This window comes from Urocampus carinirostris, chromosome 15 (genome assembly GCF_059441175.1).
Source record: "Urocampus carinirostris isolate Australia breed hairy pipefish chromosome 15, RoL_Ucar_1.0, whole genome shotgun sequence".
In the NCBI taxonomy this organism is placed as follows: domain Eukaryota; kingdom Metazoa; phylum Chordata; class Actinopteri; order Syngnathiformes; family Syngnathidae; genus Urocampus; species Urocampus carinirostris.
In genome coordinates this window covers 36,408,056-36,435,108 of record NC_142363.1, presented here as the reverse complement: position 1 = coordinate 36,435,108, position 27,053 = coordinate 36,408,056, and the positions used below count along the sequence as shown (strand labels likewise).

General features: G+C 43.4%; 2 protein-coding genes and 1 long non-coding RNA gene across 7 annotated transcripts in view; all 3 read right to left on the bottom strand.

Moving 5' to 3' along the window:
• Positions 1-1,375: 1,375 nt before the first annotated feature.
• On the bottom strand, positions 1,376-15,536 carry exd2 (exonuclease 3'-5' domain containing 2). Its single transcript, XM_088355011.1, has 8 exons — positions 15,221-15,536; positions 12,919-13,265; positions 11,240-11,366; positions 9,841-10,106; positions 9,228-9,334; positions 6,733-6,868; positions 4,909-5,280; positions 1,376-2,017 (listed from the first exon to the last, which is right to left on the bottom strand). Exons 1-8 carry the CDS (start codon positions 15,512-15,514, stop codon positions 1,786-1,788), a joined length of 1,881 nt encoding a protein of 626 aa, XP_088211137.1. The 5' UTR covers positions 15,515-15,536; the 3' UTR covers positions 1,376-1,785.
• Positions 15,537-16,951: 1,415 nt separating this feature from the next.
• Positions 16,952-20,423, bottom strand: LOC148352288 (uncharacterized). The gene is made up of 3 exons (XR_015852896.1): positions 20,285-20,423; positions 19,699-19,771; positions 16,952-17,000 (listed from the first exon to the last, which is right to left on the bottom strand). It is a non-coding gene; the product is annotated as an uncharacterized LOC148352288 (long non-coding RNA).
• A 700-nt stretch (positions 20,424-21,123) lies between these two features.
• Positions 21,124-27,053, bottom strand: part of numb (NUMB endocytic adaptor protein) — a 48,391-nt gene continuing 42,461 nt past the window's right edge. For 4 of the 5 annotated variants that reach the window (XM_088354253.1, XM_088354254.1, XM_088354255.1 and 1 more), the window contains 2 exons: positions 23,960-24,094; positions 21,124-22,726 (listed from right to left, as the gene is read on the bottom strand). In XM_088354253.1, the coding sequence (XP_088210379.1) occupies positions 22,101-22,726; positions 23,960-24,094 (761 nt within the window). In that variant the 3' untranslated portion in view covers positions 21,124-22,100. The remainder of the gene's footprint in view (positions 22,727-23,959; positions 24,095-27,053) is intronic. The other variant, XM_088354257.1, reaches the window with a different exon arrangement.

Here is a 27,053-nt window from a genome sequence, read left to right as displayed (position 1 = left end):
GCGTGACAAAAAAACGCAATACAAACTCAGAAAAGCACATTGGATCGGCACAACAACATGAAAACCACAAATTAGCTATGGCAATTCCGTTGCTGCAATTGGACATCAAGAAGGCATGACAACTGTGGCGGGACAGCAAACCACGAAGAATATATGAACTAAAAAATCTGAAGTAATTAAAACTACATGAATATATAGACTAATATTTTGGCTATATTATTTCGTATAATGTACAATATTTTTGTGAACTAAGAAATCTGAAGTGATAACTTCTTTGTATTTCCCAGTAACTGTGATGATTAAAACTGAATGAATATATAGATTTATATATTTGTCGCCGATTTACAATTTCAACCCCGATTACACAAAATTTTGGGGAGCCATAGATCTCTGTTGGGACCCATAGATTTTTGAGCATGCGAGTGTCCGGGACCCATCAATTTTCAGAGGTCAAATGAACACTGACTTCACACTTACTCATTCACACACTCATTCACACACCAATAGCAGCCATGCAAGGCGCCGAGCTGCTTATTGGGGCCGTTAGGGATTCAGTGTCTTGCCCAAGGACACTTCGACATATAACACTGAGGAGCCGGGAATCGAACCTGCAACCTCTTGGCCCACTTAAAGTACATACAGGATAGAAAACCACTCACAAAACACGATTCAGTCTTTTAACGCGCTAAATGAAAGTGGGTGTATTTGTCACTACCATTGAAAGCATTAGATGGAGCGAAAAGGAAGGACAGAGCAAGGCTACCGCTGATCAATTCCATCCATCCATTATTCACACCGCTTATCCTCAATAGGGTCGCTGGAGCCCATCCCAGGTACCTTCAGGCAGTGGGCACCCTCAACTGGTTGCCAGTCCCTTAAATTCATTCTTTAAAAAAAAAGGCCTTTACTAGCAGTAAAATGCCTTAAATCCAAATATGAAAAGTCTTAAGACTTATCACGCCCAAAATACTTTTGCACCTACAACAATATCTTGCGCCAGGCTTTAATATTTCAAACAAGAAAAAGAACCTAAAGCTTCTTGTGATTGGACAAGATTCATTTTTACCATGTAGTTTTTGTGTCGACTTTACATTTGTTGAGTAATTTTTAAAGGTTAGAATTTGTCATTTCTTTTAAGATTTGTAAACATATTAATTCATTGTTTTTCATGGATAGTGTTTCCGTTAAAAGAAACGATTGTATTTTTTGTAGTTTATTTGTTGCATTGACTTGTTTTATGCAAAACTTGTTGAAACTTGAAGTGACCGATTCAAGATCTTCAACTTGGATTCCGGCTCAAAGGACCAAGATTAGGAAGCGAATCCTTTTCCGGATTTTGTACAAGACAGTCAAAACAAAACGGGCGTGCGGCACCTTCTTCCAGTTTCTCATTTCATACAAACTTTATTCATATTCACATTTACAAACACGTCATTTTCCAAAGGCGTTGTCGGGACTAGGGGGCACACTAAAACGTGGACCCCGGGTGGCGTCCCGCCCGTCGCAAGGACCATCGAAGAGGACGTGCGATAAGAGACTAAGGGGCGCCGCGCCCATCGAGAGTACAACGGGAGCTATTGACTGAATAGGACAATAGTCTGGAATATACTCCCAGTGGGCGGGGCTAAACATTTAAAGCCACAGCATTAGTGCCAACAAAATGCTGCCAAAAGCAATGAGCTTCAAAATTCATCTTTTCATTTCATCTTTCAATAATTTAAGAGTAGCAAAAGGATCATTTATCAGGGAGATTTCCCAGGAGCCTCTTTGAAAGCGGGGCTAGTCCTACCGGGAGTGGTTCCAGGGGTCTTGGACGGACTCGTCCCGCCGGTACTTTTGCATGAGCTTGCCGTGGTTGTGGCCGACGCACCAGAGGGCCGGCAAGTGTTTGGGTCGCATGGAAGTCAGGAAGTGCTGGCGCCATTTGCGCTCCAGCTCCATCAGGCCCGGAGGACCTCGTTCGGCGAAGGCTTGAACCACTTTCAGCCCGTGCGGCACGTAGGTTTCGTTCAGGATCCTGCAAAGAAAAACGCAGGCGTGTCGTGTGTGTTTCTCTGAGTTCACGTAGAGACTTGTGTGTGATTTTATTTGAGACACTTATTCTGCACGAGCAAATTAAAAAAGAGGGGCGGAGCAAACGCCAACGCTGATGGGAAAGTGGGGACCGGTAAAGGTGAGTTTTTGTGGACACGGCGGACAATAATGGATATATATTTTTCCCACCCTTACCTTTGGAAATAGACACTTTTTTTCCTTGGATTACTATCAACAGACACCCAGAATCTGCAGGTCTGCAACACATTTTAAGTACTTATATCATTTTACGTTCAATTTGCCGGCTGTAATTTTTAGACTGTGTGCTTTAGTTTCAATCGCAGGACTTGAAATTTGGCTTGGATTAATTTCGTGTTTGTTTGATGAGGGTGCATGCGGCTTATATACAGGTGCGGTTTGTGTATGGACAAAATCGGTATTTCCCTTAAAATGTGATGGGTGCGGCTTATAATCAGGTGCGCTCTTTAGTCCGGAATTTACGGTAGCTTTATTTTCCTCCTCTCATTGAGAAGCGCTGGCAAAAAACAGTTTCCCGTTCCCCTTTTAAACCCAACAATCCACAAAACTAAATACTGACCATATTTTCCTGACGATAAGGCATTCCTATTAAAAACGACTGTCCAGAAATTTCTGAAGCGCGCCTTATACCCAGTGAAAGGAATAAGGCAACTGTTCTGCCTTTAAGAAATAGAATGGTCTTGGAGTGCCCCCTTGTGGATAACATGTCTGTTGCTAAAATGCAAACCATTTTAAACTCTTATTGCAAATCCTTTTTTGTTGTTGTTACAACTCAAAATTCTAATTCTTTTGACAAGAATTGTCCGCAAGTATGAAACGTTTGAAGATTTTAATTTCTGTTCACATTTTGTTCAAAATGACATCTTGTGTGAAATGTTTTTGTGTCTTCTTAGAGCTTGGATGTGTATTGTCAAGAATATTTTAGCTAACCTGCATTGGCTCCCGGTTAACCTAAGATGTGATTTGAAGGTTCTGTTGGTGTTATACCAAATCATGCATGGACTTGCTCCCTCATATCTTTCAGATTTCATTTCCCCCTATGTTCCGGTCCGGAGCCTTCGCTCTGAAAACGATGGTCTACTCGTGATCCCAAGAGCCAAGAAGAAATCCACAGAGCATTCTCATTTTGGGCCCCGGTGCTGTGGAATGCTCTTCCCCCCTGAGAATGGATCTGCAACCTCAGTGGAAATCTTTAAATCTAAGCTTAAAACACTTCTACTCTATTGCATATGAATAACCTAAATTTCCTGTCAAAATGTGTGTATTATTTGCCCTCATGTAGGTTTTAGATCAGGGAATGGTGTCATAATAGTCTGTGACAGTCACTTTATAAGGGTAATGGTTGAGGCCATTGTCCAATAAACAATAACTAAAACGTTTTTGTTTTAGTTTTTAATGTGTGACGTTTGATCATTTCATTGAATATAAATGATAATGCCACACTTCAGGTGAAAAGCGACATTTTGACGAGAAACCCTGACGTTCGGCCTTCATTTTCAATTGAAGTGACACCTCAAAAAGCCAAATACGTGACGAATGATTTGAAATCCAATTTTCAAACCCCATCGTGTGAGCTGAACAATCGGACCGGGAATGAGATTTGAAATCGTTAAAAAGAAAAATCTCATTGACGCCCAACTCTCACCATAACTTGAAATTTAGAAACCCAAACTGCGGCGTCTTCGAGGTAAGAACAGCCGAGTGGCCCTCAGACAGGTTTGGGAAAATAACTCACCGGGTTATGGATTTTCCAGGAAATTGAAGTTCTAACTGGCTGGATGTTTTAGTGGTTGATTAGTCCTATTTTAACTAAACTTCTTATCATTACAACCTGGAAGTTTCCGAAATACATATCCAATAGGTAAGCTCTTTGTGCCAATTAGTACCGAAAAGTAGCTCAACTCTTCACAATGGTAGGAGCCCCCTGCCCTATTGAGTGCCCAGAACCCCGACCACCGTTGGAATTTGGTTTAGAATTACAGAACAGTTATCACAGTTAACGGGAGTGCAGTTTGCTGTGTTTTAAACATGGTTCACGTCTAGCATCCCGGACGCTAACATGGAGCTACCCGAATTCAGCGCCGTTAGAGACACGAAAGCCTGCAGGAAGCGCAGAGGAGGCGGACTCGCTATCTACGTGAACACAAGGTGGTGTAACCCTGGGCACAAATATTCCCATTTGCTGCAGGGACGTCCAACTTTTGGCCTAGCGTGTGACGTCACTCACTCCGCTGTTGCTAAAATACAACACAGCACCCTGAGGCCATCCTGTTCATCTGTTAATAAACAACAAAAGGATACTGCTGGAACTGTGAATTTCCCTACGAGGATGAATAAAGTATCCAACTTCCTGCGGAACATTAAAATGCACAAAGTAGAAACCTATACTATTACTGTACTCAAGAACAAATCAATTTACAAGCTCAAGTACTTGTTTGACAAATAAAAGTACTGTACTTTAAAAAGATTTTTTTTTTTTTACAAAATAACTACGGTGAAGTTATAATTTTGCCGTTGAATTGCACAACTAAGAACCCGTTCCACTTCATTTAAGATACTTTGCCGCCACCATGTGGCCATTATGGAAAACTGCATTTACCCTCCGTTATTATTTTTTTACTTTTTGGGAAAAACGCTTGGGAGCCGTTAAGAAGGGCCAAGTACCACATGCAGCTCCTAAGCAAGTTTAGCGGGTGTTGAGGTCCAAGGTTGTTGGCGATAAAAAGCATATTCCTACAATGAAAATTCACCAACTAGCGCGGCCCGCGTGCGGATCGGAATCCCGAAAGACCCGAAAACCCAAATCTCTGCTAGAAACCTCGATCGGGACCTCACCTGGTCTCCAAGGAGGCGGCCCGCCGAAGCTCGTCCTCCGTCAACTCCGGCTCAGCCACGCTCAGGAAATCGGCCACCACCGTTCGCAACTCCCGGCGGCGGGGTTCGGGTATGGCCCCGGCCCCGGCGTCGGCCAGGAGGGCCCGGGCGGCCGAGCGCACCCGGCGCCGGTCCGAGTCTTCCAGGACCCGGACGGCTTCCTCGCAACCCTGCGGGGCGGCCAATCGCTCGGCCAATCGCTGCTTGAGGACGTCGTCGTGCACGTTGGAGGCGGCGTGGCAGGCGGTGCAGAGCAACAGGATGTCGTGAGAGTTGTGGTCCTTCATGTCTTTGGGGAAATGGCGACGGTACTCGTGGGGGACCACGTTCTTTCTGAGGACAACAACAACAGACACCATCTCGTCTGAACAGATTTACAAAAATGGCTGCCATCTTCCAGGTGCAATTTTCTCTTTATTTTGGAACCCTACATTCAGTTTAGAACCCTAACATGGAGCTCAAACCCTAGTTCCTAAACCTACACCCGACTCCTAACCCGTCTCAAACCACAACCCTAGCTCTAAACTTATTTCAGGAATTCATTTTAAACACTCACTTGAAGCCCAAAAAACCCTAGCACCTAACCCTAGACCTAAACCTATTTTGGAACCCTACTATGGAGCTCAAGCCCTGGTTCCTTGTCTTAACCCTATACCCAACTCTAGCCCCCAGACACTATTTTAGAACCATAAATTCAGTTGAGCCTAAAATTAAGTTTCCAACCCTAGCTTTAATCCTATTTTCAAACCATCAAGTAAGTTTAAAAGCCTTATTCGAAGCTCAAACCCTAGCCCAACACCTAAGCTAAGAAACATGGCAACAATTCCAAGCATTTCTAAGCGCTTCACAAGATTCTGCCATGATCAAACCTTGAAATCACAATAATGCACAGTGGAACCGCGCTAGTTCGCGGTTCCACTTTTGCGGGTTCAGAGCTTCGCAGGTCTAAAAAATATACCTTACCTTCTCAATAAAAGCATTTATGGACTTGTTGCCATTGAGCGCGAGCTTATGTCAACTGAGGCCACGGTGTGGACACTCTTATTGTGAAGGGGAGGGGGAGGCCCTGACACAATGCTTAGTCATTGCTGCTTCATTCCCCCCCCTTCAACTCCTCCCACCTCACCCCCTTCTTATGTGGCGCTCAGTTTATAAAGGAGGGAACTCGGCGACGCAAGTATATTCTCTTCTGTCACATTTCATCTCAAGTTTGACTTTATTATACTAAAAGCGAGCGGTTGTTTGTACTACCTAAACACGGCTAATTGTGTGCGGTTTGGTGTATTTGTTGTAAAAGCCGTTCGATGCTGCTAGTAACAAGTATGTTGTTATTGTCAGAAGGTAGCTCTTTCACTTTCATTCAAATGAACACAGACCATTTTTTTAACCGTTGTTTCCCAAAACGCTTCACAAACACTCATCAAATATCACATTTTCACTGTTTTTATTTTCAATATGTAACTGGTAGTGTTAAAAATCCTATTCCGTGTAAATACAACATATATTAGTTTTTTTAACATGAATTTCACTCACTCTCTCTACCCGTATTCTATATGGTGTACTGTATACAGGTGGGGTATACTGTATACCTGTATACGTTTTTTTAAGCATTTTTGAAGGGGCGTCGCTACTTCGCAGATGGTCTTGGTCCCCATTAACCGCGATAACCGAGGGATTACTGTAATTCAAGCATTTTTTCCAGTGCGCGACCGTGTTTGGGATCCTTGTACGGAAAACGCTTGAACTCAACAAAATCGAATCGAACGAAAATGTCAAAAAACCCACCTGATGTAGGAGTCGGCCCTCCCGCAAACCACGCACTGGTTCTTCTTGGCCGTCAGGTAGTAGTCCTCCTGCGGGTCCGGACGGCCCGACGGCTCGAACAGGAGTCGGACCACGAACGGGTCCTGGCTCTCCAGAACTGATCCACGGGACAAAATGTGATATATTAGAACTAGGGGTCACGAGCAAACAAATTTCAAGAAGATCCATCCAATGAAGCAAAAATGTTTTTAGGCGGGTTATTATCTGTGGGTATTATGGTCTGTTTCGGAGTCGATATTTGACACGGATGGATTCTATGTATTGTCCTTGATGCCCTATTCTCGTGCCGGCTTGATGAGGGGGCCCTATCGCGGACGCAGAGCCGGAGCTAAGGCTAAGTGGCTAGTGGCGTTTTAAGCCTTTGGTATTGTCCGTAATCATGGGAAATGTGAACTTTTTATCAAATAAGACTGACGAACTGGCTGTGCTGGTGTAAACATCAAAGCGTACAGGGAGTGCAGCTTGCAGTGTTTTACGGAAACGTGGCTCACGTCTAGCATCCCAGACGCTAACGTGGAACTACCCGAAACTATCCGGAGCGACCCGGCTTCAACGCTGTTAGGACACAAAAGCCTGCGGGAAGTGGAGAGGAGGCGGACTCGCTATCTACGTCAACACGAGGTGGTGTAACCCTGGACACAGATTTCCGTCTGCTGCAGGGATGTCGAACTTTTGGACTAGCGTGTGAGGTCATCCACTCCGCTGTGGCTAAATTACAACACAGCACCCCGAGGCCATCCTGTTAATCTGTTATTTAACAACAAAAGGATACTGCTGGAAGTGTGAATTTCCCTACAGGGATGAATAAAGTATCTATCTATATCTAGGTACGTTCAGGTGGCGTGCGTGTTTGAGAGCATAAAAAGCAGGCTCAAGTGGAAGGTTGAGTAATTAGCTGTTACCATAACACAACTGTCAATCTGGCTCTAAAACAGGAGTGCCCAATGTGCCAGCTCCGTTGAAATTTCAGTGCATTTTTTTTGTTGTTCATGACATTTTTACTTCATTATTGAACAAAAAAAAATCAAGTTTTTATGTACCTTTATAAGTTTCTGCTAAGCCTCAGTGATTTCCCGCACTGTTAGTTGTTGGATTGAAGTGTAGGATGTTCATTGTGTTGAAATTGTCATTTATTTACATGAAAGTTTTCGAGGGGAATTCAAGTTTGAGTTATACAACGAGTATTTGGTTTCGCATGATTAAATACTTCCTGAGCGCATTTCGAGGCTTTTCCAGCAAATGAATGTGGGCTCTAAATATGGGCGATCTGCCTCTTGATGCTAACGATCGGGATGGGCCCCGAAATACCCATTTCGATCGATCCCTAGTTTTAATCATAGAGTGTCTCGACAGAGAACACGGATCGTTTCATGAGCTTCCGCGTAAAAGATTCTTAGGCAAAACGAGGTCTGTTGGTGTGACACCTTGACAGTAAACTGGAGCGAAAATTGGTATATGGGACCGAACGACTTCATTTTACTAGAGTAGCTTCGGCTATGAGCGCGGCAAACCCGAGATCACCAGATTATATAATAGACAATAAACTAGCTGGAAAACACAGATCCGACTAAAGTATCTCAAAGCATTTCAATAATGAATAAAGCCAAATTCATTTTCAACTATAATGCATTGTATTTATGATATTGTTCTCTAGTTCTGCCGTACTTAACATATTGTGCAGAAGTCTGGGGCAATCATTACAAAAGTTCCCTTTTTATCTTCCAAAAACATGCAATTAGAACCATACACAGGGTAGGATATTGGGATCATACTCGTATATAATTCCTGCAGTCCAAATGATTAAAATTGGATGATTTCATCGAATTTTTCACTGCACAACTGCTATTTAAGGTCAACAAAAACAGTGAAAGAAAACATCCAAAAATGATTCATTCGGAAAGAGGGAAATTATCATTTAAAGGGCTGTCGTAAATTTCATAATCCCAAAGGTGAGAACCACCAGGAAAAGTATGTGTGTGTCTGTGTGCGGAGTCAAACTTTGGAACAATTGACAAGACGAGATCAAACAATGTCCGACTATTTACGTGTTCAAATTTAAATACACAAAAAACATTACTGGTGGAGTACAGAGATGAAGAAAATGGGATACAAGTGATACTATAGAAATACTGTGTTTATAACTATAGTTAACTTTGTTGTTATTGTTACTATTCTAATATCATTACTGTTATTATTATTACAATTGCTATTAGTGTATTTAACAGGGAAGATGAAGGGGTAGGGAATATAAGCATTTGCTTCTGACTAGCCCTTTTCAAACATATTATGTAACATTATTTTGTTGTTGAGTTATTGTTTTGTTTTCTATTTTAATGTTGGAATTAAAGTTTTCATTCATTCATTGTGGAATTTGCGCAATGAGCGTTTTATCAGCGAGCCACGGGTTCTCCACCGCTGTACGGGAAAATCGAACGAGAGCAAAGTCAAAACGGAACCTCCTATGCCTTTGTCCAGGTACCACTTGGCCTTCTTCTTGTCGCAGGTGCAGAGCGGCTGTCCGTCGGGGGCGTGCAGGAAACAGTTGTCGTACAGCGGAGACTTCCTGGGTGCAGAGAAGAAACCGTGAGGCCTCATTCTTTCGATGACCGAGGAGACATTTTGAATTCCCTCTCGGTTCAAATATCGGACATTTGCCCGAAACCACAGAATGTCCTATTGGATGTTATTTTCGATTGTTCTCAGCTCAGGGATGCTGCTGGAAATGTGAATTTCCCTTCGGGGATGAACAAAGTATCTATCTATCTATCTAATAACTGCAAAAGGACCCCGCAGCACACTGTGAGGGAGAAGGCCATGAGCGCAGGAATTGTTTCATAATACAAAAAAAAAAAATGAAGATTATATTTACTTTTTCGGACTTGCTCCCTCAATATGTGTATCATTTGCCCTCATGTAGGTTAATAGTCTGTAATAATAGTTCGCAATAGTCTTTGATCTGTGCAGCCCTTGGAGACTCTTTGTGATTAATGGCGTCACAAACAAGTACCCCTCCCGGCCCCCGTTCACACGCGTTCAAACGCAGCGAGAAACAGATAAGATTCGGCCCACCTGGCAGAGTAGCCCGCGCCCGGCGACTTCTTCTTGTGGTTCTTGGGGCCTTCCGGGACTCGCTGGTCTCCGGAAGGGGGGCTCCCGGGGCCTCGGCGCCGGCCCCCCGGCCCCTTGAAGGGAAGGTCCAGGAACTCCTGGCAAAGGGCGGACAAGGCCGAGTAAGAGAGGCTGTCGGGCCGAGTCGGCGCTGCGCCGGGGCGGAACCCCAACAAGTGGAAGAAGAGGGCCACCGACACTTGGGCGTCCCTGGCGGCGTAGCGCATCTAAAAACACAAAAGACGAAATATGCCGGCCCATCATCTTTGAGTCTTTGTTTTACCTCATCTTTGATTGTCCTTTTCTAGTTTATTTGTGGGCAGCACGGCGGCGCAGTGGTTAGCGCGTGTGCAGCACAGTTGGGAGGTCATGAGATCGAACCTCCTGGGTGAGTTTGCATGTTCTCCCCCTGCTTGCGTGGTTTTCCTCCGGGCAATCCGGTTCGCTCCCACATTCCAAATACATGCATGTCAGGTTAATTGGCCAGTCCAAATTGTCCCTAGTTGTGAATGAGCGAGCGAATCGTCTGTCCCTGTGTGTCCTGCGATTGGCTGGCAACCAGTTCAGGGTGTCCCCTGCCCCAAGATAGCTGGGATGGGCTCCAGCACCCCCGCGACCCTACTGAGGATAAGCGGTGCAGATGATGGATGGTTTATTTGTCTCGGTAGGGATTCCGCTATATAAATGAAATCCTCATTTCTCCACTGTTCCATCCATCCATTATCTGCTCCGCTTATCCTCAGTAGGGTTGCGGGGGTGCTGGAGCCCATCCCAGCTATCTTCGAGCAGTGGACACCCTCAACTGCTTGCCAGCCAATCAGAGGGCACACAGAGAGACAACTCGCTCTCTCATTCACACCTAAGGACAATTTTGACCGGCCAATTCACCTGACATGCATGTTTTAGGGATGTGGGAGGAAACCGGAGTGCCCGGAGGAAACCCACACAAGCACAGGGAGAACATGCAAACTCAACACAGGAAGGTTCGATCTCATGACGTCAGGACTGTGTGGCACACGTGCTAACCACTGCCCCGCCGTGCTGCCCTTCTCCACCGATCATTTGTTATAAAAATGAACTTTGGTATGATGGCTCCGCTATTTTGGCCTAGTATTCAAATCTGTAGTGCAGTGGTTCACACATTCGCCTAACACCTAAAGGTTCCCCGGTTTAAGATCGGAATGGGCCCGCAAGGACACACCACAGGAAAAAGTGCCCCTACCACCCGTGTGCCTTGAGGATCCAACCAACCCTTTAAAATTGATCCATATCTGAATCATTTGATGAAAGTTGTTTCGTACCACAAGGGGGCACTCAATATGAAATACTGTGCCATTAAAAATATAAAAATAATAAAAACCTGCTCGGGTGTCAAATGTTTGGCCTCCCAATCACTGCAACGCAGCTGGGGCGACTTGTCTAGCGCCACCTGCAGGATGTCGGCCGCCAGAGACTTCAGGCCCAAACCGTTGCTCAATGGCGCTTCCCTGAGGACACAAAAACAGAGATTGCTTCCCTCTCAAAACAGAAGTTATAGAGCAAGCTAGAAAAGAGGGCAGCATTTTTGTAGAAAACTAGCAAAAAGATAAAAAGCTAGCTTGCCCAAAATGGTCAAGACAAAAACTGCTATTTTTGGCTCATTTGTCTTATAAAACCCATGAATGGGATTTAAATTTGTTGCATTTCATGACAAATACATCAATAAAAAGACCAAAAAAACTATTCAAAAAGATTCTCATTGTGTTCCCCTAATTCATTGCTTAAAATAATGATCAATAGCCCAGGAACTGGAATCAGTTTAAATTTCTCAAACAATATTCCATCATCTTACTACCAGGTTCATGATCTGAAATAGGGCTTCAATGACTAGAAAATGGAAATGAGCCAGCACCGATGAGCTCTTATCAGAACAGGTCGGGGGTGTCACCTCGGAGACCCCTGCTATACGTAATTGAGAACGTTACACTAAAGTCAAGTCAAGTTTATTTGTATAGCCCTTTAATTACAAGAAGTCTCAAAAGGGCTGCACAGACCACAGATACAGACTACAGATACAGACTACAGACCATTATGACACCATCCCCTGATCTAAAACCTACATGAGAGCAAGGCAAAACTCAAAAACCTCACGTCAAGTTATATTTATTTGTGACGCCCTTAATCACAAAGAGTCTCAAATAGCTGCATAGATCAAAGACTATTGCAAACTACAGATTATTATGACACCATACCCTGATCTCAAACCTACATGAGGGCAAGGAGAAACTCAAATCATGGGGTAATGCCCCTGCCAGGATGCTTGTAGTTTGCATTGAAAATATCAATGTATTCACATGTTACCACTTGGAAATACTACCCTATTTTTTTGCAGGGTCGATGATAAATGTCCATCATTGATATGTAATCTTTGCAATAATATACATTTCGTAGTGCCCTGTTTAGGTGTAGCATGCACCGTTCCACTTGGGTGTGACCCGTACGGGGCGATAGCGCTTCATAGGCGGGGTTGGGTAGGGTTACTTGAACTGGATTACTTTCAATTACTTTTGGATTACGCCAATACCAAATATGCTCATAAAAGACAAAAGAAACTAAATAGGAATAAAATGACTAAATTTAGTGCAGGCTCGGGAGTAACGGAATACATGGAACGTCAAAAATGATGTCGGGAAGCTGTTTGGATTTATTTTCATTTTGTTTGTGTCGCATTTTATGTGAGTTTTGCCGGAGATCAGAGCTCAAAGCCAGGAGAGAAAGCTTACCGTGTGTTGTGAGTCATCATTTTATTCCTATTTAGTTTCTTTTGTCTTTTATGAGCATATTTGGTATTGGAGTCATCCAAAAGTCATTGAAAGTAATCCAGTTAAAGTAACCCTACCCAACCCTGTTCATAGGACAACACCATACAAACTAATGCCAACTGCAGTTAATCACAGGGAAAGAAATGTAATGGCAAAGCGAAGCCAGAGAGCAGCGTTTATGCGGACCCGTTGTGAAAAGAAAATCGATGTCATGCTTTTACACCAAGGGCGCACCCACTTTTGCCGGACGGCGAGATGCCTCAGGTCCACGGCGCCCGTCAGCGTTAGCTCGTAGTCGCGTGCTAAGCGCTTGCCGTCGTCGTGGCAACCCACGCCCGCCTTCAGCACGCGGGGGTCTCGCAGGACCGCCGCCAATTCCGAAGGGAGCTCGGCGCCGCGGCCGAACGCCGACAACCTCACCAGGGCGCAGCGCCCCGAGTAGGACGCCAGTTGCAGCAGGGCCACCGCCGGGGGGCGCTCTTGCGGTGCCTCCTTCCCGTTCTGGACCCATTCGCAGTCCAGGCCCAGGACGGGGACAGATGCCAGGTCTTGGCGGAGGGGGGGCCAACAGCGCCGCCAGTCTTCCTGCAAGGACAAGTCGATACCGTTTCGTATTTGAACACTAGATGGCACTGGATCGTCTAACGCGAGGGAAAATCGGTGCCGCGGACCAGAGCGTAGCAGCAAGTTACCAAACAAACATGTTGGCGACCCAAGAGAGGATTTCACTGTATAAGAAATACATTTCTCCACCTAAGATTTTTCTTTTCTTTTTTTTACGATAGTTCAAGTATTTTTACTTCGTATTCAAAAGTTTTTTCATACCACTAGGGGGCACTAAATATTACACACTGTCCCTTTAAGTTAGAAACAACAATAATACATCGACAGTAAAACTACAAAATATCAAAATATTAGAAAAATGACAACTGCAGTAAAACTACAGAAGGACAAAAAAAAAAAACTGAAATGCTACAAAAATATTACTGTAATACTTCTCTATACCTAGCCACTCCAGTGTTATTGTTATTGTACAGTGACTCGTTTACCTGACTGCCCATTTTGCACATCTGGTCAGCTGCTCCTCTTGCACTCTTTGCACTACTGTATAATACTATACATGGCTATAATTATTTAGTATATTATTAGTACTTCAATACTCCAACTCAATACAACATTTTATTTATATCTGTTCATTCAAGAAAACTGTGCGGGTCAGATGTATGGACATTTCGTTCTGTATACACGTGTACAAGAATGACAATAAAGTAGATTGGAATCGGAATCTTAAAGGTACATTGTGGAATATTGGCCCACTAGATGGCACTGTATTGTCCAAAAAGATCATGGGATGGTGTCATTGTAACCTGTGCAGTCCTTTGAAACATTTTGTGATCAAAGGCCAATCAAAGAAACGGGACTTGACGAGATTGTGAAAGAAATCTAGTGCCACAGAGCACTGCGTAGCAGCAAGTTGCCAGACAAACATGGCGGCGACTATGTATGGATTCCACTTTGTAAAAAAAAAAAAATACTAATTTCTCTACCTATGAATATTTTAAAAAAAATTAACATTGCTATGATAGTTTATGTATATTTGCCTAATATTCACATCATTTTTTTAATGAATGAAGGTTTTTTTGTACCACTAGGAGGCGTCAATTAATACACACCGTCTCTTTAAGGACTGACTTCAACAAAACGTCCATGGAAATTTCAACAGAGCTGGCGCATAGAAACGAGTGGGCACTCCCCTTTTGGAGGAAAGATTGACTAAGTCATGTTATGGTAATAGCTAATCACTCAGCCTTCCACTTTAGCCTGCCTTTTATGCTCTTTCAATTACAAGCGCGCACACATTTGTTTTTAGCCGATATCGGTCTTCACCTGAAAGTGTTTCCCTAAAACAAGTTGGTGTAAAAACTGTTCTCTCTAAATCACACGCACTTCTCCCTTTTCTACCACGGATTTTTTAAAAACTTCTATCGGCGGTCTTGACTCGGGAGTTAGCACAGCTGCCGCCGTTTACTCCTCTCCAACGCTATTATTTAGGGCACTAAAGAGTTAATATGTTTTTTTCCTTTTGTATTTTCAGGAATTTTGTGATGTTGTCCGACTTTACAATTTTTTGGTAGATCCGTGATTATTTTAATTTCATATAGATTATATATATATTTCCTTAATAATTGCTAAGTTTGTTGCATAATGTCTTATTATTTTTTATATTTCATTTAAAAAAAAATATGAGGAGCCAAAAGAGGAGTATTCTTAAATGGAGCTGTCCTCTTGGGTGCGACCAGCCATAATAACTAAGCAGGCGTCATTTTTACACCCTTTTTTTTTAATTTTCTTCATTTATTCCGTGGCCTATAGAGTCAGACCGACAAGAAACATGGCCATGGCACCGATTTCAAGGACTTGACTCAAAGTTCCAAGCACTTTGCCGACCTTGGAACATTAAGCATTTTCAAAGATTTCAAGCACCTGTACAAACCCCGTCAAAAGTCAGTGACTTGTAAGTTATTATAGTGTTTAGTGACCTGCGAGCTGACCATCACCGGGGCCACCGCCAGCAGCTGATTGGAGGACGGGATGTAAATGGGCGGGGCCGTCTGTGGGGGCGTCGTCGAGATCTCGCGGCACGTTTCGAGCGGGCTCGCCTCGCCCTCCTGGTATGAAAGCGGGCGTCGGCTTTGGCGGGAGACGGGAAATGGCGTTTCCCTCTGGGCGGAGGGCGGATGCTTCTTTCTGAGCGCTCGCCACAACAGGAAGCCGCCGAAGGTGGCGCCAAAGATCGCCGTCACCGCGACCACCAGTGGCCTTTGCTGAGCCATCGCTCTCCGCTCTTAAAATAAAAGCAGAGGGACGAACATTGGAATCCAGTAGGAACCTTTTATTGTGAAATCCAGAGACCCCTCGCTACTTTGCCCATCTTGAATCATATGGTCTTTGTCATTGAAGGATTTTATATTTTATTTTTTTGACTATAAGAGATTTTATACCATTTTTTTAAGTTACATTCATTGAATGCAATGAAGATTTTTCACAGAGAAGGCTTAAGGTCAATGACAGGTTGCGCCGTTTCCGAATGCGAATGTTTTGTTTAGTTCTGTTGGTAACAAAGGTTCTGAGGCAGGTGGCGGGCGATGTTTGGAGAACAAGGCCCTGAGGACGAGGAAGCGCTTGGTGTCGTTTTGAGTTTCTCCAGACGAGGTGGCGACGAGGTGGAGCGTTCCTGGCCCGCCCATGGGGGTGGCCGACACGCCGGCTTGGGAGGAAGGCGTGGACAGAGAAGATCGATTGAGAGGGACAATGGAGAGGGAGGCTCGACGAAAAGCGACAATAATTCGGCTAATTCGATGGAATTCACTTAGTTAAATACTTTGAGATAATAAATTTGCCCTCGTGTGAAAATGTCAGCTATTCATGTTAATTTTTCCATAAAGAAACGAACATGCATTGTTAGGCGAACGTAAGTTGTGTTTGGTTAATGAAGTCAGATGATAACTAATTCGAACAATTTGGTAAACGTTACATTTTAATAGTTAATTTCCTAACATCGTTGATAAATGTATTGTCCATTGTGTTCTGACAGCCAGGACAGATTGGGGAAGGTGCTCTTTGTTAGTTATTAGCCTATCAACTGGCGGGTGCCGCCTCTGTGAACAAACCGACTCGTTACATTGAAAAGAAAATAAGCTATCGAATCGGACTGAGGAAAGACAGAAGAGCGCAAAGGAATGGTGATCACCAAGAGGTGCTTCGTGGATTATTATCGGGTTCTGGGAGGAGGCCTACTGCTAACGGCTAGACTAACTACAACAACAAGCCCTCGCTTCGGACCCTGTATCTTCTCAATGCTGGGTCGATCAAGCATGAAACGGTTGACCTGGGGCTACAACTCGTGGGAAACCACTACTATAACTCGCTGGGTCAAAAAGGTTCCCGATTCCTGATGTAACAGGAAATGATGATGGGATGATTCAGTCATATTTTTTATTTTAAAATGACTTCTATACAAATTGTTTAAAATCATCTGGCAGGATGGCAATTTTGAATTACTTTGTGCATTTCACGTTTTGCAATGACAAATTATATTCCAAAAATATGATATAAAACCAAATTGACCCCACGACGGCCAGCCTTGGCAAGTGAATTTGCAGACTCAGTTTGGCGTTTTACCATTTATGTCAAGGTCTTACTTCCATGTTTTTATAGTAATAAAGGGGAAAAAGGATACAAACAAAATAATGACAGGAAATTGAACTGACCACACAATGGTCGTTCTGAGTCGGTCTACTTTTGAGCCATGCTGCATCTCTGCAAATATACAAAAAATTGGGAATCAGTCAGTCACCAAAAAGAACACTGTTGAAAATCTGTTAGCAAGAGAAGGAGCTCCACAAAGGCAAACAAACACAGACCCTGAAGACCTTTGCCACTGCTAAAAACGCCACCACTGAAGCAAGCTATCACATTGCTCACTGCATAGAAAGCACAGAAAACCATTTACTGATGGCGAATATTTTTAAGCGCGTGTGCCTTCTGCTTTGATTCAGTTCAGATTCAGATCTACTTTATTGTCATTCTAGTACACGTGTATACAGAACGAAATGTCGATACATCTGACCCGCACAGTTTCCTTGAATGTACAGATATAAAATGTTGTATTGAGTACTAATATTATTATTTATTATTATTATATTATTATTATATTATTTCAAGTTTTGATATTTTCTGCAACAAGATATCATTGATGAATGGTATGGTAGCTGTCCATAGCACTTGTTTTTTGATTCTAGTTCATCGTCGAAGAATAGTTGATTGGGGTTAATTCGGGGGTGTCAAACTCGTTTTAGCTGGGGGCCACAAATGCTATGAAAAAATCTCATGGGGGCCAGACTAGTAAGTTTAAGAGAAAGAAAGGGAGAAAAAGAGAAAGAGGGGGAGGGAAAACAGATGGGGAGAGAGAGTAACAGTGAGAGAAACGAGAGAAAAATTGAAATATAATTCAGATTCAGATCTACTTTATTGTCATTCTAGTACACGTGTATACAGAACGAAATGTCGATGCATCTGACCCCCACAGTTTCCTTGAATGTACAGATATAAATAATGTTGTATTGTATTTTGGCTACGTATAGTATTTTACCATAGTGCCGATAGTGCAAGAAGAGTAGCTAACCAGATGTGCAAAATGGGCAGTCAGGTTAACAAGTCAGGTACACAGTAACATTAACACTGTAACAATAACGCTGTAATTACAATAGTGCAGAGAGCAATGTGCAAGGAGTGGCAAGCTATAAAAAAAAACTGCCAGTAGTGCAAAAGTCAGATTAACAGCCGTTTAGATTTAAGTTAACTATATGTTAGATTGACCATTTAACAGTCTAATGGCCAGGGGGACTAGACTATTGCGGAGCCTGGTGGTCCTGCACCGCACACTGCAGTACCTCTTCCCAGAGGCTAGCAGAGTGAACAGTCCATGATGTGGGTGAGAGGGGTCCCCGATAATGTTCTTAGCATGGGATAGGCAGCGCTTCTGGCCAATGTCCTGAATGGAGGGAAGTGTAGTCCCGATTATTTTCTCTGCTGTCCTCGTTACCCTCCTCACACTACCCCAGTCGGTAGCGCTGCAGCCTCCACACCACACAGAGATACAGCTGGTACTTGATACTTAATACTTGAGAAATAAAGAGTGAAATAAAGAAAAAAAAGAAAAATGAAGAAAGAAAAAGATAAAAAGAATGAGAAGTGAAACGACAGAAAGAAAGAGTAAAAGAGCAGGGGAAAAGAGACAAAGTGAAGTGAGAGAGGGATCAAAAAAGGGAGAGAAAAAGAGGGTGAAAAGGAAAGAGAAAAATAGAGAGAAAGAAAGAAAGACAGTTACAGCATAAGTTACAGAGAGAGGAAATAGAAAGAGAAAGAGTTGGAAAGTGAGAGAGAAATAGAGAAAAGAGAGAAAAAGAGTGAACAGGAGAAAGAGGGAGAACAAAATATAAAAGAAGAGAGTTGGAGAGAAATAGAGAAATACTACCACAGCTGTTTTGCAAGTGTTAACAGGCTTGGGTAACATCAGGTGGACACATTTCAAACTGCAGCTCATTTTTCTCTTGCGCTTCTCTCACTGTTGTCTTGCGGGCCAGATTTAAACCACTGGTGGGCCTGATCTGCCCCGCGGGCCGCCTGTTTGACACCCGTGGGTGAATTCTAGTGGTCAAAACTTGAAGTCATGGATGTCTACAGGCCTTTCCACTTGTTTTTCACATTCATTTTTCAGTTGATTGATGAAGAAGAATAGTGGAAGACAAATTGGTCAGTTATACGATTTCAATGTATATCCATGTTGTATATTGGGACTGGTGTAAAATGACGGCTCAGTTGGATATAAAAAAATGTTGTGCGAGTCATTCATCTTGGTGTGGCACACTGATTTCCAAGGACATTTGAAAGTGGCACGCCACACCCAAAAGCTTGCTGACCCCTGATCTATATGTAACGGGTGTAATAATAACTTTTGTTTTATTGAAATTCCTGCTGAAATATGTTGTCTAGTTTTTGTGTAAGTGTCCTGCAATGATGAGTCCAACAGTGCCACCTGCTGGTATGGGGTAGGGTTTGGTTTGACAACGTTGCATGTTGTGCTAAAATGCTAATTCCCCTTATAGAGATCAAAAGCCAGCAGAGAAGCTTACCACGTGTTGTGACTCATTCAATTGCAGGTAAATTGTACCCGTTTTTATACTCATTGTTATTATTTCTATTTTCTCATACATATAAAAAGGATGATGTTGGTTGAAATTAGGACTAAAGAAAAATATGTTGAATTCAATGTAAACGTTAAAAGCCACTATACGATCTCTTGTAAAAGTATCCCGTTAAAATGGATGTAAACATGTATTGTGATGGTTAATATTCTAAAATATATTTTATGTAAATTGAAAAGAAAGCTCTTTGATATGTTTTGGGCAGTCTACAATGAGCTGCCAACGAGATCAAAGCCAGTTGAGAAGCTTACCATGTGTTGTGACTCATTCATTTGCAGCAACTGTAATAAAAACCTCATCATCCAGTCCAGCGTGAATGTGGATCTTTGGTGGGACAGGTACACCGCGGTTACATATACAAACTATATGTATGCATGGCAAAACATGAAATGACTATTTACATTTTGTTTAAAAGCAGAATATTCGCAGACTACATGATAAACTTAAAACTTCAAGGGTGAAAAAAAATCTAATAGAATGCATTGAGTTAATCAAAACTACAGAAAAAATATCGGCAATAAATAATTCTCACAAATGCTTCCAATAAAACAGAAATGTTTGCAAAAGACGTTAAAGAGTTAAAAGCATGGCAAATACAGATATAGTAGAGCAGAATGTTTGCTAAGTATATTAAGAGAAAGTATAATTCTAAACACGGCAAAAAAATACGAGATGAATTTGGTATTTAAGTATCAATGGAATTGATATAGAAAGAAAAAGGAAGAACTTAAAAATGATTTACCGAAGATAAAAATAATAACGCAGGTTCCATTTAGGGCAAATGAGGGAAAAATAGAACTGAAATTAAATGTGTTTGGCAACGAAATGAAAGCGCACCGTTTCGTCGTTTTAAGTACAGAAGCTTTTTAAAACACCGATATCTTCAGCGTCTCCATTTATCACCAATATTCACAAAAAAGCAACTTATATCGAGGAATGTTTCGGGAAGAACAATTGTCAATTTTTACAGGTGCTGCTACTCACAATTAGTCTTCTTCTTCGTGTACCAGAATATTGAACCTCCTGTCGACATCCGGGTCTTATTTATATCGGCGCAGGCGCCGTGCAGCTTCACGGCGTTCTGCTCCACTTAGCGCCACCAACAGGAATGGAGGACCAATGCCCTCAACTTCAGGAAAATTGAGAATCTCTCACGCCAAAAAAATCACGAATCGAAGAAAAATCAAAAGAGAATGAAAGAGAACAAGAAGAAAAATAGAATAAGAGGACATTAGAGAGGATAGGGAGGGAAAGAATAACACAATGAGATATAGTATATAGAGAGAGACAGGAAAAAATAAATGGAGAAAAATACAGAGAATGTTACATAGTTAGAAGGATAGAAAGAAAAATAGTAAGAGAAGATAAAAGGAGACTGAAAAGAGAAAGGGAGTAAGAAGAAAGATAAAAGAGCAATTTTGAGAAAAAGAGAGAGGGAAAGCGAAATTGAGACAGAAAGAAAGAAGGAGAAAGAAAAAGCAAGTGAGAAAAAGAAAGAAAAAGAAAAAAGAAGGAGAGTAACACAGCTCCAGTTGTTTTGCAAGGCCTGCCTCTGGTGACATCAAGTGGCTTGTTGTAGGGCCTGATCCGGGCCGCGGGCCGTATGCTTGACACCACTGCTTAAAACAATTTGGTTTTCTGTTTTTTTTTTAGAATGAAGAAAAAAAACACTACCCCCCTTGACCAGCATCATTTATTCCAGCTTTGAACATTAAAATCCAGAACAACAAAAAAAGAAAAATGGCCGGACCCCAAAAATAGGCCACAGTCTCCAGTTTTGATCACCCCCCCCAAAAAAAAATTCCAAAATAAAACAGGTATTTATTTGGCTCTTCTAGCAGCAATCGAGTGCAAAACACGAAGCCTTCCGCTGCCACCTTTCAAAATAAAAGACAATGAAAAACGAATCACGGTTGTTTAGTTGATCGCTGCTGATTTTCTTTTTCTTATTTACAATAAAATAAAAGTATTTTTTGGGAAAATGTCGTCCCTTCCTTCGCCGCATTCCTTCGAGATAGATTTATGGAAAATAGATATATATTACATATGGATACAAACGTATATATTAGCAGTGTCGATCGGTTGGATCTAGAGTGTATGGGGAGTATTTTTTTTTATGTCTTTTGTCATTTATTGCGGCTTTTATTGTGGCAAATGTTTGTCATTTATTTCTTTTGTCGTGTATTTTGTCAATTATTCAGTAATTTCAGTATTTTGCTCCGTGTTAGATGATGTGATTTCATTCAAATGAGAGGGCGGGTCCAACAGATTGCGCTTTTCACCTATTGGTCAATCGGCGTAGTAGCCGACGTCTTCAGCGCTCATCGACCAATAGGCCGAAAGCTCGGTCAATTTGCCCCGCCCCCTCATTTGAATATAACGACAAAATAGGGGTTAAAATAAAGAGTGGAAGACAAAATGGATACATACATGAAACACATTGATGTCATATATTAGGTGATGTATTTTGTCCAATTTGTACTGCATAGATTTGTAGATATTTATGTACTTTGTCGTTGTGGACCGCGAGAAAACACGTATTTGATTGTAGACCCCCCCCCCCTTTTATAATTCTGAGGAATCTATTGAAAATAGACTTAATGCATAAAAATAAACCTATTGGCATGAGGGCATAAGCCCCGCCCCTTCCCGATCAGAGCTGGATCTCAAAGGTTTTGTGGAGCTCGCTAGAGAAGGGGTTTGTGGGGGAGGGCGTGGCCCGGGGGTGAGGCCGGCCCTCAAGCGCCGCCCACTGGGCCTCGAACGCGTCTTCCTGGGGGGCGGCGGGGGCGGGGCTCGCCCACGCGTCGGCCCCGTAAGGGGCGGAGATCGCGGGGGCGGGAGAGGGCGCCGGCAATCTCAGGGAGGGTCCCGGGAAGACGGGGGTCGGGGCGGGGGCGACGAGCGCGGGGGCCACGCCCGGGTAGGGCTGCGAGGACGATCCGAAAACGTTGGCGACCATCTGCGAGGGGGTGATGCCCACCACGGGCACGCTGAGGCCGTTGGACGCGTTGTGGAAAGCCGTGTTGCGGGGGGGCAGCAGGGGGGCGTAGGCGGGCGGCGGCAGGGGGCCCGGGGCCGGGCCGGGTTTGGGCCCCGGGGCCCGCACCGACTTGGTCACCTCCTCCAGCCATTTTTCCGCTTCCGAGGGGGTGCGCTTGTGCGAGGGCAAGGGCGGGGAGGAGGTGGGCGGGGCCAGGAGGACGGGCGTGGGCGGGGCCAGCAGGACGGGCGTGGGCGGGGCCAGGAGGACGGGCACGGGCGAGGACCAATCGCCTCCTGGTGGCACAACAAATATCATTATGTAACTCATTTTCATTTTAATAACCTATCCTCTCTCAGAGATAAGTAAATAAGTGCTAAAAACTACAACAACAAATACAGACTACAAAGTGACGGAAAATGACTTTTTCTTTTTTTGCTTTTAAAGGGACAGTGTGTAGGATTTGACCACAAGCAGTCCCTGTATGGTGTATTTGAAGTAAAAACCAGTGTGAAAAAACAAAAAGAAGGCAAACTATGGAAACTCAGTGACCATTATTCTTTAATGGTCTTTGGCTTTGAAGGGACAGTGTGTAGGATTTGACCACTAGATGTCGCTGTATGGTGTAATGCTAACTGAAAACGAGTGCTACAAAGCACAAGAAAGAATACAAACTACAAAACTCACAGTGACCGAAAAGCAGTGAGCCTTTTTCTTTTTTGCTTTTAAAGGGACAGTGTGTAGGATTTGGCCACTAAATGTTGCTGTAAGGTGTAACGCTAACTGAAAACGAGTGCTACAAAACACAAGAAAGAATACAAACTACAAAGACTCAAAGTGACCGAAAAGCAGTGAGCCTTTTTCTTTTTTTTTGCTTTTTAAAGGGACATTGTGTAGGATTTGGCCACTAAAGGTCGCTGCAAGGTGTAACGCTAACCGAAAACGAGTGCTACAAAACACAAGAAAAAATACAAACTACAAAGACTCAAAGTGACTGATAAGCAGTGAGCATTTTTCTTTTTTTTTTGCTTTTAAAAGGGACAGTGTGTAGGATTTGGCCACTAAATGTCGCTGTAAGGTGTAACGCTAACTGAAAACGAGTGCTACAAAACACAAGAAAGAATACAAACTACAAAGACTCACAGTGACCGAAAAGCAGTGAGCATTTTTCTTTTTTGCTTTTAAAGGGACAGTGTGTAGGATTTGACCACTAGATGTCGCTGTACGGTGTAATGCTAACATAAAACAAGTGCTACAAAGCACAAGAAGGAATACAAACTAACTCAAAGTGAGGAAAAAGCAGCATTTTTATTTGTTTGCCTCTAAGGGCGAGGGACAGTGTGCATGATTTGACCACAAGATGCAAAGTGTATTTAAACTGAAAACAAATGCTAAAACACAATTTCAGTAGTCAGGAAAGCTGCACTGGTGAATAGTAGATTTAAACGTGTCTCATCACTGAGAGGCGCTAAATATACACACTGTCCCTTTAATACTCGTATTTTCCCATTTTTGGGGTGTATTCTTACCGGCGGATGCAGCGCCGGGGACCCTATTGGGGGTCTCGGCCCAGGGGTTAGTGTCTCGGGCAGGCAGGGCAGGCGGGACGGGGGCCAAAGTTGCAGGGAGGGCAAGCTGAGCAACGGGAAAGGAAGCGCTAACAGCTGAGACACAGCGAGAAGAAAAAGAGAAAAAAAAAAGAAAAACTCAAAGTCGTTTCAATGTTAGACATGCGAGGTGGGACGCTAAAAAGACAAAAGTCGAAAACGGGGCAAAATTTTGCATTCGCACAGCAAAAGATCGATGCTTAAAAAAAACCAAAATGATCTGCTTTAACGAGCCAAAGATTGTTAGCTTTGCGTGGTTTAATGAAAGCATGCAAAAAATGAATGAACGGAAAAATGACCTCCACAAACATTGGATAGGTTCTGCATGAGCTACATCTAGTACGCTTAGTTTTACATTTCCATTGATAATAACATTGCATGCGAAGAGAGACGACGCGACACTCCGGGGTAAAAACGGGTAAAAAAGACTTGAATACTACTCTTGAATTCAATAATTCACGGCAATCGAGTTCTCCGATAGCAACCGGGCATGAGGTTTGGTGCCATCTTGCATGGGTGAAGCAAAGGGACAGCCCAGGTTGTCTTGACAACACCCCAGGAGGCCGGCCAGAGCGGCGGGAGCCGGAAATAAACGTACCTCTTGAATTTTATCGGTCGATGGCCTATTTGGCCAAATATTTTATTGACCGCCAAAGTACTATAGGGATAAATGAGCATAAAATGAAGTACAAGGTAGCGCTTAGAGACTGGCCGAAGATATAATAATAATGCAATTCAAAAGAATAGAAGAGAGCGCAATAACATTGAGCGGCAAGAATTCAAAAAAACAAAATAAGTCACATCGAGGCAGCACAGCAGCGCAGTGGTGAGCGCATGTGCGGCACAGTTCTTAGGTCATGAGATCGAACCTTCCTGTGTGGAGTTTGCATGTTCTCCCCGTGCTTGCGGGGGGTTTCCTCCGGGCACTCCGGTTTCCTCCCACTTTCCAAAAACATGCATGTCAGGTTCATTGGCCGGTCCAAATTGTCCCTAGGTGTGAATGAGCCAGTGAGTTGTCTGTCTCTCTGTGCCCTGCGACTGCCCACTGCCCGAAGATAGCCGAGATGGGCTCCAGCACCCCCGTGACCCTACTGAGGATAAGCGGTGCAGATAATGAATGAATGAATGAAAGTCACATCGAGTCGCTCTTATGTGTAGTCCAATTCGGTCCAAATCTCATCACTATATCTTTTAACTTCCGTATTTCCACCAGAATAAGGCGCACATGAAAGTCTTTCAGTTGTGCAGCGCCCCCTATCGTGCAGTGTCGAGCAAGTCTAATTTGGTCCAAATCGAGTCTTGTTGCTTTAGACAAGTCCAAATATGCTGACCTTTGTTTTGAACAATTTCCATTTGTTCTAAACGGAGTCTGTATATACTGGACTGTCTCAGAAAATGAGAATTTTCCACAAATTCTCGATGGGGTTCAGGTCAGGGGAATTAGCAGGCCAATCAAGGACAGTGATGCCATGGTCAGTGCACCAGTTACTGGTGGTTTTGGCACTGTGGGCAGGTGCCAGATCATGCTGGAAAATGAAATACTCATCTCCATAGAGCTTTTCAGCTGATGGAAGCATGTAGTGCTCTAAAATCTCTTGGAACACAGTTGCATTTACTCTGGACTTGATGAAACACAGTGGACCAACACCAGCAGCTGACATGGCTCCCCAAACCATTGCTGACTGTGGGAACTTCACACTGGATTTCAAGCAACTTGGATTTTGCTCTTCTCCAGCCTTTCTCCAGACTCTGGCGCCTTGACTTCCAAATGAAATGCAAAACTTGCTTTCGTCTGAAAAGAGGACTTTGGACTACTCTGCAACTGTCCAGTGCTTCTTCTCCATAGCCCAAGTCAGACGCTTCTTCCGTTGTCTTGAGTTCAGAAGTGGCTCGACCACGGGAATACGGCTATTGTAGCCCATTTCCCGGACACGTGTGTGAACTGTGGCTTTTGATACCTGGACTCCAGCTTCAGCCCACTGTCTTTGAAGCTCCCGCAAATTCTGGAAGCGGCTCTTCTTCACAATTTTGTTAAGGCTGCGGTCATCTCTCTTGGTTCCCTTCCAACAGACTTTTTGTGGATATGCTTTGAAACTGCACTCTGTGAACAGCCTGCTCTTTGAGAAATTTCTTTTTGTGTCTTACCCTCCTGATGGAGGGTATCAATGATGGTCCTCTGGACAGCAGTCAGATCAGCAGTGATTTAGTTTACTGAACCAAGCTGAGTGTTTTGAGGGCTCAGGAAACCCTCGCAAGGTGTTTCGAGTTAATTAGATGATTCAGGTGATTAGTTGAATAGCCTACTTGTATACTTTTTCATGATATTCTAATATTTTGAGATAGGATTTTTGAGTTTTCTTAAGCTGTAAGCCAAATTCAGCAATATTCAAATAATAAAAGGCTTGATAGTTCAGTTGATGTGTAATAAATCCAGAATGTATGACATTTTTGTTTTTTTAATTGCATTACAGAAAATAAAGAACTTTATCACAATATTCTAATTTTCTGAGACAGTCCAGTATAGTCGTTCTGAGGGGACTAGATTTCGTCCAAACAAAGTGGTTTTCTTTCGCAACTGGTCCCATTTGGTAACGTACAAAAATGCGTTTATTCGAGGAATCGACCCCTTCCCCTGAAGTATTCTCGTGCCGGCGTGATGAGGGGGCTCTATCGTGGATGCAGAGCCGGAGCTAGCTAAGCGGCTAGCGGCGTTGTAAGTCTTCGGGACCGTCCAGGATCATGGTAAATAAGAGCGACGAACTGGCTGTGCTGGTGAAAAGCATCAAAGCGTGCAGTTTGCCGTGTTTTACGGAAACGTGGCTCACGTCGTCTCGCATCCCGGACGCTAACGTGGAGCTACCTGGCTTCAGCGCTGTTAGGGCAGACAGAGACACAAAAGCCTGCGGGAAGCGCAGAGGAGGTGGACTCGCTATCTACGTGAACACGAGGTGGCGTAACCCTGGGCACAAAGATTTCCATCTGGACGTCGAACTTTTGGCCTAGCGTGTGACGTCAT

Bases quoted from the DNA above. Each gene is read 5' to 3' on its own strand.
- exd2 (XM_088355011.1), bottom strand. From the start codon at position 15,514: ATGGCTCAGCAAAGGCCACTGGTGGTCGCGGTGACGGCGATCTTTGGC. The intron at 13,266-15,220 runs GTCACTAAACAC...TTGTCCTTGCAG, and splicing joins CGGTGATGGTCAGCTCGCAG to GAAGACTGGCGGCGCTGTTG. The intron at 2,018-4,908 runs GTGAGGTCCCGA...TTTTCTTTGCAG, and splicing joins GCCGCCTCCTTGGAGACCAG to GATCCTGAACGAAACCTACG.